This window comes from Canis lupus, chromosome 24 (assembly GCF_011100685.1).
Source record: "Canis lupus familiaris isolate Mischka breed German Shepherd chromosome 24, alternate assembly UU_Cfam_GSD_1.0, whole genome shotgun sequence".
NCBI classification, from domain to species: Eukaryota; Metazoa; Chordata; class Mammalia; order Carnivora; family Canidae; genus Canis; species Canis lupus.
The window spans coordinates 21,219,456-21,235,379 of record NC_049245.1 but is presented as its reverse complement, the minus strand read 5'-3'; the positions used below and the strand labels follow the sequence as shown (position 1 = coordinate 21,235,379).

The window sequence follows — 15,924 nt, the reverse complement described above, 5'->3', positions numbered from 1 at the left end:
ATTATTATCCAAGTATGTCTTGACTTTGGCTATTAATTGATTGATATACTTGGCAGCTCCCACATTATAGGCAAAAATATTCATGATTTTTAGATCGTGTTGGATAGATCCTTTAAGTATGATATAGTGTCCCTCTTCATCTCTTACTACAGTCTTTGGGATAAACTTTAATTTATTTGATATGAGGATGGCTACCCCTGTCTTCCTTGAGGACCATTTGAATGGTAAATGGTTCTCCAACCTTTTATTTTCAGGCTGTAGGTATCCTTAGGTCTAAAATGAGTCTCTTGTAGACAGCAAATAGATGGGTCTTGCTTTTTTATCCAGTCTGAAACCCTGCGTCTTTTGATGGGATCATTAAGCCCATTCACGTTCAGAGTTACTGTTGAAAAATATGAATTTTGTGTCATCATAATACCTATTCAGTCTCTGTTTTGTGGATTATTTCTTTGGACTTCCTCTTTCTTTTACAGAGTCCCCCTTAACATTTCTTGCAGAGCTGGTTTGGTGGTCACATATTCTTTCAGTTTCTGCCTATCTTGGAAGCTCTTTATCTCTCCTTCTATTCTGAATGAGAGCCTTGCTGGATAAAGTATTCTTGACTGCATGTTCTTCTCATTTAGGACCCTAACTATATCCTGCCAGCCCTTTCTGGCCTGCCAGTTCCCTGTGGAGAGGTCTGCTGATAATCTAATATTTCTCCTCATATAAGTTAGGGATCTCTTGTCTCTTGCTGCTTTAAGGATTTTCTCTTTATCTTTGGAATTTGCAAGTTTCACTATTAAATGTCGAGGTGTAGAATGGTTTTTATTGATTTTAGGGGGTGGGGATCTCTCTATCTCCTGGATATGAATGCCTGTTTCCCTCCCCAAGATAGGAAAGTTCTCAGCTATGATTTGTTCAAATACACTTTCTGGTCCTCTCTCCCTCTCGGCACCCTCTAGAACCCCACTTAAATGTAGATTTTTTTCCTTCTGAGGCTGTCATTTATTTCTCTTAATGTTTTCTCGTGGTCTTTTGTTTTTATCTTTTTTCCTCAGCTTCCTTCCTTACCTCCTTACCATCAACTTGTCTTCTATGTCACTCACTTGTTCTTCTACATCATTAACCCTCGTTGTTAGGACCTCCAGTTTGGATCGCATCTCATTTAATTGATTTTTAATTTTGCCCTGATTCGATCTAAATTCTACAGTCATGAAGTCTCTTGAATCCTTTATGCTTTTTTCCAGAGCCACCAGTAGCTTTATAATTGTGCTTCTGAATTGGCTTTCTGACATGGAATTGTAATCCAAATTCTGTAACTCTGTGGGAGAGAGGACTGTTTCTGATTCTTTCTTTCACGGTGAGTTCTTTCTAGTCATTTTGCTCAGTGCAGAGTGGCTAAAAATGAGTTGTACTTGTTAGAAGCCCAAATTCTTCACTCTGTAGCATTCCAGCTGTTCTCTCTTTAAATCTCAGGCTGAATTTGTAGGTTTTCAGGATGATTTGAAAGTTATCTACATTAGTTGGTGGGGACAGGTGACTTGGGGACCCTACTCTTCCATCATATTGCCCCTCCCCCATCAGCATTTCTTACAAGGCAGGTCTAGTAGTGAAGAACTCCTTCAACTTTTGTTTGCCTGGTAAAGTCACTCCACTGTCTTGTTAGGGTTTCTGCTGAGAAATCTGCTGACACCCTAAAATCGTTTCCTCTGTCAGTCACTCTCTTCATTCACTGGCTGCCTTTTGGGATTCTCTATATCTTTGATTTTGAAGTTTTATTATGTTGTATTTTGGAGGTCTTTTGCCCCTAAGATAGTAGGGTGATCTATTAGCTTTGTGAATTCGGGTGTCCAAGTTTTCCCCAGGTTTGGGCAGTTTTCAGTTATAATTTCTTTAAGATTTCTGTCTTCTTCTCCTTCCCTTCTCTCTCTAGGACCCCAATTATTCCAATATTTCCCCTTTGGCTCAGTGCCAAAGAACATACCCGCTGTCTTCACTTTATTCTTTTTTCTTCGTTCTCTTCTGTTCAAAATTCCTATCTTCTAGTCACTTAAAATACCTTCCATTTGCTCATTTCTCAAAAGATGTTCTCTATTATATTCATTTGATTCATTCAATCCTTTAGCTCCAGAATTTCTGTTTGGGTCTTTTTAGGATCTATTTCTCTGATTAAGAGTTCATTTTGTTCATGTGTTTTTTTTTTCCTAATATCATTGAACTGTCTTACTAAGTCTTCTTATAGCTTACTAAGTTTCTTCAAAACAGCTATTTTGAATTCTTTATCAGCTAGATTGCAATATTCTCTAACTTTGAGTTTGGCTGTTGGGAGAATTATGGATATCTTATAGTGATGTTCCTGCATTTTTCATGCTGCCTTCACATATAAAGCAGCAGAAACCTTCTTAAATCTCTGCTGGTTGTCTTCCCATGCAGTACTGTCCCTTGTTATCAGTTTACCTGGTGTTTCCTAGGTTGTGTATGGGTAGATCAGCTCCACCTTTCTTGTTCCATTTTGTGGCAGAATTCTTAAGCTTTTATTGTTTTCTCTTGTTAGAAACTCACCAGTCAGGCTGCTGGAAACCTCTCTTTAGTTTCCAGAAGGTGGCACTGCAGCTCCAGTGGTTTCTCCTTGCCCACAGACCCAGGTATCTGAACTATTCTCACTGCTAGCATTCGTGGGCCACACAAAGATCTGGCTGCAAAGTAGGGAGAGGTGCGGGCTTAGCACTGGGGCATTATGGGTTCCGAAGGACCAGGTATGGAGATCTTCCAGTTGGACACTCCTAGTGGTTTGTAGGTAGACTTCCTACTGAAACCCCAAAGCAGTCAACAGGAATTGCTTTCTCTATGGCCTTTTGATATTCTTATCTGCTTCCTTCCCTGTCTTTTCCCTTTCCCCTGTCATGGAAGCCCTACCTCGGTACTCTTGGTTCTTCTGAAAAGAAACAAGTTTCTCCAGCCATGACCCACATAACTGGGGTAGCTGGGCACTAACTCACTGCTTTAAACTTTCTCAATGGGAGAGGCTGTCCCCAGTGCTGGACAGCTTAGCCCTGTGCAGTATCACCCTAGGTGGCTCTTGTGGAATTCCTCTCAACTGTGTCCAGACTCCTATTCTTCTCACTCTGTTGCTCTGCTGGAGTCTCCCTATAGCCTAAACCCAGGCAGTTGTTTTGTGTTTTTTTGTTTGTTGTTTATTTGTTTTTGTAATGCTGGTGCCTGACTTAAGCTTTGATTGCAGAGGCATCCACTTCAACAATGGCTATCTCTAATAAACACATTACCAGCTACAGAGCTAGAAAAAGAGCCCCCTACCCATCTTCACTTAGGTCACTTTTAGAGATCTTGGTTGATTTCAATAACTGACCACTTGGGACACTACTTTTTTCTCTTCCCATGCTTTACATTTTTTTTGTTTAATTTATTTGAGTAATCTCTATACCCAGCATAGGGTTCAAACTCACAACCCTGAGATCAAGAGTCATGCACTCTTCCAACTGAGCCAGCCAGGTGTCCCTCTCTTCCAATGCTTTAAATTTCTGCTCTTACATTTAAAATTCACCAATAGTGAGACCATAATACCCTAAACCCCACCCTCAGCCCAAATAAAAGCAGAACTCCAGACCCCTGTGCACACTTTCTCTCTCCCCATGACTTCCCTGTGTGGCCTCAGGTGTGCTATGTAATCTCCATGTCTTATAAGTAATAAACTTTATTTCTTCAAAGTTTCCTGATGGTTATTGCTGAAAAGTATCTTGCAATCATAACCACAAGGGCTGGTCCAACCACAAGACCAATTATTGATAGGCTGAGACTGGCACACAATACGCCTTCAGGCATGCTAGATTTCTACCAGTTCTGTACAGGTTGGTTTGCAATGTCTAGAGTATCATATAAATGACACAAGTCTTGACAATATTTTTAAAATATGACACCAAAAGAACAAGCAACAGAAGCAAAAATTAACAAGTGGGACTATACCAAACTTAAAAGCTTCTGCACAGCAGAAGAAACTATCAACAAAATGAAAACAGCAACCCACAGAATGGGAGAAACTATTTGCAAACCATATATCAGGTAAAGGGTTAATATCCAAAATATATAAAGAATTCATACAACTCAATAACAGAAAAGCAAACAATCTAATTTTAAAATAGGAAGGGGACTTAAATAGACATTTTCCAAAGAATACATCCAAATGGCTAATAGACACATGAAAAGATGCTCAATATCACAATCATCAGGGAAATGCAAATTAAAACCACAATGAGATGTCATCTCACGTCTTTGGAATGGCTGTCATCAAGAAGGCAAGAAATAACAAATGTTGGCAAGAATGCAGAGGAAGAGAACACTTGTGCACTGTTGATAGGAATGTAAATTGGGATAGCCACTATGGAAAAACAGTACAGAAGTTCCTCAAAAAATTAAAAATAGAACTACCATAGCAATCCCACTTCTGAATATATATCCAAAAGAACTTTCATAAAGTACTGGTAAGAATGTAAAATGGTACAATCATTTGGAAAAGAAGTTGGACATTTCTTTCCTTTCCTTTTCGTTCTTTCTTTCTTTTTTTTTTTTTTTTAAATAAACTCTTCAGCCAGCATGGGGCTTGAACTCACAACCCTGAGATCAAAAGTCACATGCTCTACCAACTGAGCCAGACAGGCACCTGGCCATTTCTTAATAAGTAAATATATACCTATTCTGTGACTGAAATTCCCCTGCTAGCTGTTTATACAAAAGAAAAGAAAGCATATATCCACACAGAGACTTGCACACAAATGATCAACAACAGCTTTGTAGTAACAATATCTAGAAACAACCAAAATTAAGAGGTGAATGAATAAACAAATTTTTGTATATCCATGAAATGGAATGTTATCAGTGAAAGTAAATTAAGTATTATTATATCCAACACCATGGATGAATCTCAAAATTATTACACTGATGAAAGAAGACAGGCTAAAAAAAGAATGCTATGCATTCTTTATGTGCTATTTTAGAAATCGCAAACAAATCTATATACAGATACTGGACCATTGGTTGTCTGAGAAATATGGAGGAAGAGAAAGAAAGAAATGGATTTCAGAGAAGCACAAAGAATCTTTGAAGGTTGAAGGAAGTATTATGTTGATTGTGGTGGTGGTTTCACCCATGTTTGCATATGTCAAACTCATCAAATTGAACACTTTAAATAATACAGTTTAATATATGTCAGTTATATCTCAATAAAGCTGTAAAAGAAATGAAAAAATAAAATCTCTTCACAAAGAAGGAAATCTCAAGTCTTTTGAATTTCAGCCACAATCCAGAGGGCCACTCAAAAAATTTTAATGCAATTTAAAGTTTACTGGGACTACCTGTCTTTAACCAGTTCCATCTAGAGGACACTATTATTAAAATGATGTGTATCCTTCCACCCCCTTTAGCTAATACTTTTACTGACATACATACACACAATACAGTTTTACATAAATTAGAATCATTACTATATTGTTCTACAGCATTGCTTTTGCACTCAAAAATATGTTTAGAAAAACAAATCTGCTGCAGTCTTTTTAACAGATGCATGATGTTAAATCATTTGAATGCACTTCATTTAATGATATTCTACTGATGGGCTTAAAGGGGGATTTGAAGACATCTTTGTACATAGATCTTTGATCACTGACATTTCTTTAAAAAAAAACTTTTTGAAGTGCTTATGATCAAAAGAGGATTAATCTGTTCATTCAACAATTATATAGGTACTTCTCTGTACCCACTACTGAAAAACAGAAAAGAATAATATATAGTCAGTGTCCTTAAAGGCATTCCATTTTAGAGGGAGAGACAGGTGAACAGATTGTCACAATGCAGTAAGATAAACACTAATAGAGTCAACACAAGAAGCTGTAAACAAAACAAACAAACCCAGGTAGGAGTGCCCAGGCTTAGAGGATCAAAATAAATTACCCTTGTAAGTGTCCTTTCTCTCCAAATTACCATACCATTCTTTCACCTTTTCTTCTATCTTTCACTTTCCTTAACGACATACCTAGGACAGGACTCTGAACAGTGGTGCTTCAATTAGAGCTTCTGGCCAATAGACTGCAGTTATGTTTGACACAGTATCCTATATGCTACTGGTCTACTGGCTGAGCCCAACCCCATCTAGAAAAGACAACAGAGACCTGTGTCCAGAATCACACTGAATAGAGTTTTGGACTCCATAGAACCCACTGTCTTTCAGGAGCTATGAAGTCCTTATTATTCACCTTCGCAATTTTTTTCCTCCTGATTCACTTGGTCTCAGGTAAATAAAATCTTGGGGGAAAAGAAACACTAACCTAGAACAGGGTCCTGCACATAGAATCCCTATTGTCAAACTCTCCATGAGAATGGGGGAAAGTGTTTTCACAGGACAGGAGACTGAGGTTTGCTCTGTTTCTTTAGAACATCTCTCTTCTAAGAGATCCCAAGAGAAGATCTAAGAGATCTCACAATGGAGCAGTGACTATGGTTGAAACTGAGGGAGAATAATTAGTACCCAAATGCAGAGATGGACCTGACTTTCCAAACCGCCCTCTATCCTATCACCGAGGGCCAACTCAGGCCAGCCCTGCCTCACTTCACTTTGTATGGCACCAGGTGTTATCTTCTAAAGTAACAATTCTACAATATTACTTCTAATTTTCTTGATCTTTCAGAGAAGATCCCCCATTTTTGTATTCTTGGATGTGATTAATAAGACTGGAAAGGCTATTTCTGAATATCTGTAGGACTGTAAAGTGGAAAAGTGAAGGAAACTATCCTGGGTGGACATGGGGAAAAGATTCAGAACTGCTGGAAGACCCATGTCACATTTCAGGCTTCTCGTGTAAACATTCCTTCTTTTTAATTAATTCTATAGTTCATATTTACAAAATTAAGACAGGAATACTCTACTTGGGAAATCAAAAAAAATTGGTTACAATTTAATAACCTCTTATATTTTCTAAATGTTGACCAAGTCATATGTCATGTTTCTAACCTAACTGCTTAATTTAATGTTTTGTGAATTTTACAGACCTTTAAATATTCCTCAAAAATAAGGTTTGCCATAGATGTTCATTATTCTATTTTTATTCCAACATTTGTTTGGAAAGACTTTGCTTGCATCAAGTTATTTTTTCCTTTTTTTTTTTTTAAGATTTTATTTATTTATTCATGAGAGACACACAGAGAGAGAGAGAGGCAGAGACACAGGCAGAGGGAGAAGCAGGCTTTCTGCAAAGAGCCAGATGTGGGACTCAATCTTGGACCCTAGGACCACATCCTGAGCCGAAGGCAGACAGACACTCAACCACTGAGCCACCCAGGCGTCCCAAGTTATTTTTTCCAATGTGTTAGTATTATAAAGTGTTGTAATCTAGTTCATAAATCATTGTAGGATTTCTGTATATAAGCAAATTTTAGAAGTTCATTTCCAGGTTACATCATAGTATTTCTTTTAAGAGAACCACCATACATTTTTCAAATGGTCACTCTTAGTATGTTAGTACTTTCTCACTAATTAATTTAGGTTTTCCTAGATTAGTATATTAACTTTGAAATTTTATATTAATGTAAATATTGTGTGCTAGCTTTTAGTACCTTTATTGATATGTACTTTCATATCTATGACAAGACATTATTTTTATCAGGGAACTGGCATATATTTTCAAATGGTTATTCTTAGCATATTAGTGTTTTCTTATTAATTTGATACTTTTATCTGACAGGTATGTTAACTTTGGCATTTTATGCATTGCAAATTATTGTGTTGGTTATTTTTTACTTTATTGATACAGATAAATTCTGTATACCATATAGCCCACTCATTTAAAATATATAAATCGGGGATCCCTGGGTGGCTCAGCAGTTTAGCGCCTGCCTTTGGCTCAGGGCCTAACCCTGGAGTCCTGGGATCGAGTCCCGCATTGGAATAAATAAATAAATAAATCTTAAAAAAAATAAAATATATAAATCAATGCATTTTAGTCTATTTAGAGAATTATGCAACTATCACCATGATCTAAACTTAGAATCTCCTCATCATCCTAGGAAGAAACCTTGTGCCCATCAGCAGTCACTCCTCACTTGGCCCCACAAACCCAAGGCAATCACCTATTGGTCACTTTTTAATTTTTTATTAATTTATTGAGGTGTGAAATTTTCATTTTCATATCAAATCTATTAGTATTTTTCTTTGTATTCTCCATTAGCTTAGAAAGTTCTTTCCAGTATTGAGAACAGTTACTTGTGTTTTATATTTTCTATGGTTCTATTTTTTACACTGGACTATATCTTTTTTTTTTTTAAGATTCTATTCATTTATTCATGAGAGACAGAGAGAGGCAGAGACACAGGCAGAGGGAGAAGTAGGCTCCATGCAGGGAGCCTGATGTGGGACTCAATCCCAGGTCTCCAGGATCAGGCCCTGGGCCGAAGGTAGCACTGAGCCACCCGGGCTGCCCACTGGACTATATCTTATCTGTAATTTTTGAATATATGCCACAAAGTACCAAACTAACTTTTTGAGGAAGAATTTCCTAACAGAAAGATAATTGTGTTATTCTACAGCCTGCCTCCAAGAATATAATGGTTTCCATTCTCTACTACTAGCAAACTGTTCAAATTGAAGGATAGGAGAAAATTAATAATGGTATGAGAAATGTCTCAGAAAATGTTCCTGGTCTTAAGTAACCTCAAAATTCTATGAGTTTAGGTTGTACAATTTTTCTCCCTGCCTCTGGGAACATTAACATACATCACACACTCACATGATGTTCTAGTTTTAAAGCAAAGGGCCCTGAGAAAGTTCAGGTTCATTTTCTAGACAAACACAAGCAATTCAGGATTATCCTGTAAGATTAGCCAATCCATCTCCAACATCTAGTGGCATTAAAAGTGGAATACATATATTTGGGAGAGAAAATCCTCAAAACACCAAGACACGTGGAACATCAGGAATGGAAAGAAGGAAACAACAGATTTGATCTAGATTTCCATCCATATATCCCAGCTGAAGAAAGACTTTTGAGTGTCCCATTCATGGAGATGTTTGTTTTTACAGTGAGGAAAAGGATAAAAGAAGGCGTGGTTGGAAAGGGAGTATAAGTCCAAGGATCATTCCAAGAGCCCTTAAGACACACAGAATATGAAGAGGGAGAAGAGTCATGAAAACAGCAGAAGTCCCTCAGGTACATCAAGCTCTTCACCAGCTCATGGCCTTTGCATACGCTACTCCCTTTCTTTCTAACACCTTCTAGGTCTTCACAGAGCTGGATCCTTTTTATCATTCATGTCTAGCATCAAATTATCACTTCCTTAGGGGTAATTCTATCATCCTGTCATTAGTAGATCTACTCAGTTTCTCTGTTACATTATTTCTTTCCTTAATAATACTTAGATCATGGGATGCCTGGATGGTTCAGTGGTTGAGCGTCTGCCTTCAGCTCAGGTCATGATCCTGGGATTTTGGGATTGAGTCCTGCATTAGGATTCCCTACTTCTCCCTCTGCCTATGTCTCTGCCTCTCTCTGAGTCTCTCATGAATAAATAAATAAAATCTTTAAATAATAATAATAATAATACTTAGACCAACCTGTAGCTATTTACTTGTTATTTTCTTTCTCCTCTTTTCCAATGTAAGCACCTGACCTTGTCTGTTCTGCTTAATTCTGATTATATATATTTTGATTGAATAAAAGAAAATATGACTCAACATAGAGCAAGATGGGGAAGAGTCCAAACATCTCTTCATGGCCCTCTATATGTTAAACCATTTGATGGAAGACTTTGTATATGTATGTAATATGCACACATATTATGTACCTACAAAATATTTATACCCTGCAGAATGTCTCTCTGATTAGTATGTTCCTAGTAAAATGCCTCTTTTATATTTTATTACTAAAATTACCAAGAATTATGCATATATAATCAATGTTTATATGTTAAAACTTTAGATGTATTTGTCTATCAGTTGATACATTATTAACAACATATGTAAGACAAGCATAGAATTACATTCCAAATAAAATTTGTAGGATCTCAGAAACATGTAATGATATTCTCAAAATCCCCCAAGTGTCAACAAAAGCTATGTCTGTTTTGATAATTCTGAGAAGCATTACAACAATGATTTAAGCATTTCATATGTTATAGGAGGATAGCTTGTGAGTTCTACTTATGTGTTTAAATGTGTTTTGGTTACACTTTAGAAAACTGGGGATTTTGTGTTGATGTGTAATGATATGTAATTTTTTTCATTAAAAAAATGAAAAATAGAATTCTGGGGAAAGTTTGCATGCAGAATTCTCATTTCAGGAACGGTAAGTTCTTACATATGTATATAAATTCATATGTTTCTGTATTCATAAAATCTCATTTATTCCTCAGAGGAAGTTTTCACTGTTAGGACAAATACAACAAAGCAACTGAAAAAGACTTCAATAGTCAATGTTCAATGTTTAAATTTATTTTGATAAATATCTTTGGTTTAATGAGTTAAACAATTCCTTTACACAGGTCATTTATTTTTGAGAAGGTGTGAAAACAAAATGGGATATTGCAAGAAGAAATGCATTAGTGGAGAACTTCAAAAAGATTATCTGAAATGGAGATGTGACAGACACAAGGTGTGCTGTGTTCTGGCTACTGACAATAAAATTAAACCCTTAAGTTCCAGTAATAAAATCTTTATGCCAACTGTTAAGAATCAACAACTATCAACTACTAAGAAACTGAAAACTACACTAATGGTGATCACTGCTTCTACTATTTGAACATTTCAGCTTCTGTCTCCTTAGAGGATCCCTGGTTCATTAAAGCAAAGGGCCTTATTTTGGGCTCAGTCTTCTCTCTACTCCCCTCCCCACTGTCCCTCCACTCACGTCACATCTCCTTAGCACTAGCAGTGCCAGAGGAGGGATGCAAATAAGGCAGATGCCAGACACAAGTGAGGCTTAGTCCAAAACACTCATTAGGGATGGATGGACAGAAGTGGTGTCATCACTGAAGACAGTTTCCTAGGCCTCAATCTGCCGATAGCAGTGATTATCAAACATTAAAGCACAACAGAAACACCCAGAGAGACTGCAAAACACAGACTTCTGGCTCTCACTTCCAGTTTCTGATTCTGTGATAGAGCTTGAGAATTAGCATTACTCACAAGTTCCCAGGTGATGCTGGTGTTGCTACTCAAAGAGCCACACTTTGAGAATTACTGGTCCATAATATGGAATGCTTGAAGGCCTCCTCCTACAGATTGAAGGCATTTGCCAAATATTTTTCAAGTGGTTAATAATACAAAACCATTCCTACCATAAGCTTTCATATCCATTCTCTTATTGGGTTTCCTACAACCACCTTAGGATGTAGGTATTGTGACCTCACTTCAAAGAAGAGAAATACTGGTTTGCAGGCATTTGAACTGAGATAGACTTAATTGACTATTAAGAGCACTCTATCAAAAAAAAAAAAAAAAAGAGCACTCTATCACTCTACTTTGATGTTATCCAATTTTCTTCTTTCCCTGGAAATCTGAATATAATGGCCAATTTAGAGAGGATAGAAAGGAGAGTAAGAGCTCTGTAGTGTGATGTAAATACTGGTCTATTTAGTTATTCATGTTTATTCATAGGCCTTTTTCCTTAAGAGCTGCCCACATAAGTCAGAGAAAATAATCAGAATGAAATATCACCTTCATTTATTCTAGATCTCTTCCAGGAGACTGGCCTCTGCATCCTGAAACAGACACATCTATGATCTATGTTATCATCCAGCAGAGGAAATTTGAGGGGTAGGTCATCCCAAACTAGCAGGACATCATTGCCTTTTACTCCCATGGCTCTCATTGTAGGCAGAACTCATGAACTCACACAGGAAAGGGGATGGACAGAGGCAGGTCACTTCAGCACAGGAGGGCAGTGGAAAAAAACATGAGCTTCACAGTCAGACATCTATGAGGTCACTCATGGTCCCACCAACTATTCAGTTATTCAGTCTGTGGACAATTAATTTCCCACCTTTAAGCCTAAATTCATGAAGCTGAAGAATAAAGAAAATATTTAGTCCCACTCAGGGTCCTTTGAAGGTTGCTAGAGTAGTATATTCAAATTTACTCACAACATAAGGATTTAGCCATAGCAGGTTGCTGATTCCTGGGGGAAGAGCAGAAAGGCACAGTTCCCGAGGGCCCTGCTCACTAGACCATGGCTGTTTTGCATGGGTATGGTGATTAGCAGCCATGTTTCACCTGGGGGGAAGGAAGTTCATTGCAATGCAAAGAAGGCTGTGACAGAGGTTAAGATCAGAGGATCTCACTGAATAGCCAGATGGGATTTTAAAGGCTCCTGGTAGAACTCACTGTGCTTTCCCCTCAGTAATCATCTTGATCACTACCTTGCAAACACCTCAGAGCTATGATCACTGTGATTATGGGTGAGGAATATCATCTTAGTGTGGCAGCCTGAAACTTTACCCTACTTTTTCCCTTACATCCATTCCTTTTTCATCCCATGCTGGAACTTAGGTGGCAAATAACCCTTCTCTGCTTTTGAAGGAATCTTCATTGTATGAGAATCCAGAATGTGCCAAGCACATTGATGCACAATGTAATTAAATAAAAGCCTTCTATAAGAATTATGATAACATGATTAAAGCTAAGGAAACTAGAGCAAAACATATCTAGGTTCTCCTTTTACTATGTTTACTTATTATGTGGTCTCTACCTCAGTTTATTCATTGGTAAGACAGGTATAATCATACACTGACCTCCTGGAATAGGTCTAAAAGTTAAATAAGCACTTTGAACACTGAGCACAGTCTCTGATACTTAATGAAATGCTATGAAATATGGGTTTAAAAAAAGTATGTGAGGTATAGGTTATTCTCATTTAAAATATGAAAAATCTGAGTTCCTGTAGGTAAAGGATCTTGAACAAGAGCAGCCAGCCACATTTGGGAAGCAGTTCTGCTGCTCCCAAGGCCATATCTCTAACTCATCTCATGTTAAACCTGAAGGTATCCTCAAGGCTGACTTCTAACCTGTTAGTTTTTCATCCTGCAGAGTCGCATAGTCCTCAAGCATGAGCTCTGAAAACCACACACATTCCTAGCTGTGCATTCAGGCTTTCGTGTCTGAATAAATCTTTTCCTTAAATAAACTAAATGAGAATTGGATTTCAATGCATATCAGTATTTGATCCTAATAATGACATTCAAAAGTTTGACTCCAAGACTCATAATCACTACAAAGTAAAAACCTGTAATAAAAAAATACACAAAACTTAAAGATAAAGGACTCAAAGCATATTATTATGGAAAATTGCCAAATCACAAAAGAATATGATAAGACAGAAAGAAAAGAATAAAGGATCTGCAAAACACCCAGAAAACAATTAACAAAGGGGCATTAGTAATTCCTTACATATCACTAATTATTCAGCCTTAAAAATAGAGGGAAATCCTACCATTGCAACAATATGAATAAACCTGGAGGACATTATGCTGAGTGAAATAAGCCAGACACAGAAAAGCAAAAGTGAGATCATGTGATCTCACTTATAAGTGGAACTTAAAAAAAGAAAAATTGAACTCAGAGTAACAGAGAGTAGAATGGTAGTTACCAGAGCCTAGGAGTGGGGGAAAGAAAGGGGATAATAATTAAGGGTACAAATCTTCAGTTATAAAATCAAAAAGTTCTGGAGACCTAATGTACAGCATAGTGACTATAATTAGTAATGATACGTTGTACTTGAAATTTAGTAATAAAGTAGATCTCAAGTATTCTCACCACACACACACACACACACACACACACACACAGATGGTAACCATAGGAAGTGATGAATATGTTCATTAGTTTAACTTTGGTAATCATTTCACAATGTATGCATATATTAAAACACCATGTGCGGGCACCTGGGTGGCTCAGTCAGTTAAGCATCTGCCGTCAGCTCAGGTCATGATCCCAAGGTCCTGGAATCAAGCCCCACAACAGGCTTCCTGTTCAGCAGGGAGTCTGCTTCTCTCTCTCCCTCTGCCCATTCCCCTGCCATGCTCATCCTCCCTCTCAAAAAAATAAATAAAATCTTAAAAAAACAAAACACCATATGTATACCTTAAATATATGTAATTTTATTTATCAATTACACCTCAGTAAAGCTGATAAAATAAAATCTTCTCAACTAAGTTATATTAGAGATATATCAACTGAACAATTCTTAGAGGGAAATTTGTGCCATTTGATCCATATATTAGAAAAGGAGATAATTTGAAAATAGCGATTCATATTGAAAGAGTAGAGGAAAGTTTAGTACATCAAGCTCAAATACATAGCAAATAAGACAAACAGTAAAGAAGAAGAAAAGAAATCAATGAAATACAGAACAAACTTTCAATAAAGAAAGTAAAAAAAAAAGTTTGCTGCCTGAAATGAGAGTAATGATCTAGGCACACAGAATTACAGAGACCAAAAAATGGTCAACACACAAAGAAATTAACTCACAATGGCTAATAGAAAAGCAGAACAAGTACATAAAAGTACATTAATATATGGTCTTTATTAGACTGAACTATAAGTTATATAATATCACTTGTGTTATTCTATCCTGTTACAATGTCACATTGAAAAGAAAACAGACCAGCAATCAAAAGTAAACAAAACCCCAGTCTGGTATTAACTGAGCCTGTGGCTGGCCACTCTATCCCATTACATTTTGTTATATAACCATTTCATAATCATTAATTTTAAACCATACATGTATGTGATGAAACATTTTCAAATAATATAGAATGAAGTAAAACATGAAGTAAAATACCTTGAAATATCCCTCTGAAAGGAAACATTTTTGAAGTTGGATATTCTCCTTAGAATTCTCTCCAAAATGTGTAACCTCATCTATTTATGAAGTCAAAATTGTACCTAGAGCCCCTTGATTTGACTGGTGTGATTACTTAGTGAAACTTAGTGATTACTTCCCTATACTCCCTCCTCTTCTTGTTAGCAATATTATGCTTTAGTTTCCTATTAGTTGGCTTTATGAAATCACATGTGCAAATATTTTATTTCTACTAACTTTAGGTATTATTTTGGATTTCTTATGATGTTAAAGACACATCACCTCCTCCACACAACACATCTCCCTATTCCGTCAGTTATTTATCATGCTTACATTGCCAAGGCTGTCAATTCTGTTATAATGTTAGAAAATGTGTCTCAAGATTCTTGGAACATGGTGATCTGAATATGGTTCCTTTCTCCTCCTCTACTTTGAGGAGACCTACTTCTCCAGTGTCAAGGAGCTGCTAACAGTTCTAGACAGGTGCACAAGTCAGGATGTTAGCACTATTGGGCTTTAGGCAAAGAGAAATGTTGTGAAGTTTGTTTTCCTTGATTGAGTTGGAAAAATTCCTGACAGTCCTGAAGAAGTACCAAGTGTTCAGAGACCTGTGGAAGTCCTGGAGAGTCAACACTGGCCCCACTTGAATATATTAGACTCACATTCACCAAAGAGATTTAAATTGAATACATAGCTTGAGCCCTCCTTGCCTTTTAGCCTGAGAGTGCATAGGTAAGGGTTTAGCCATGAAGTTTTCTACCATTGCCTCAGAAAAGAAACGGCAGACAGTAGCTAGGGAAATGAATAGAAACTGCTTCAAATTCATATGCAGAGAAAAAGATTAAGTTTAAAACTATACTTTCTTAAATAAGATATTCAAGGTAAAAATTTAGGAAATAGTACTCAGCCCCAATTTACTAACCTGGATATAATTAAGTGCTAAATATGTGAAAGCATTAAAGACAAACCTGAAGAATGGAAATAATGAGGAAGTAGACGAGAATCTACAGAAAGACCCAAAAACCCTCAACAGAGTTTCAGAAAAATACATACAAGATAAAAACTTGAGTTGATCAAGAAAAAAATA

At 36.9% G+C, this 15,924-nt stretch overlaps 1 protein-coding gene across 1 annotated transcript; it reads left to right on the top strand.

Annotated features, from left to right (window-relative positions):
• Window positions 1-6,225: 6,225 nt before the first annotated feature.
• Window positions 6,226-10,778, top strand: DEFB126 (defensin beta 126). The gene is made up of 2 exons (NM_001284438.1): window positions 6,226-6,283; window positions 10,522-10,778. Exons 1-2 carry the CDS (start codon window positions 6,226-6,228, stop codon window positions 10,776-10,778), a joined length of 315 nt encoding a protein of 104 aa, NP_001271367.1.
• Window positions 10,779-15,924: the final 5,146 nt, after the last annotated feature.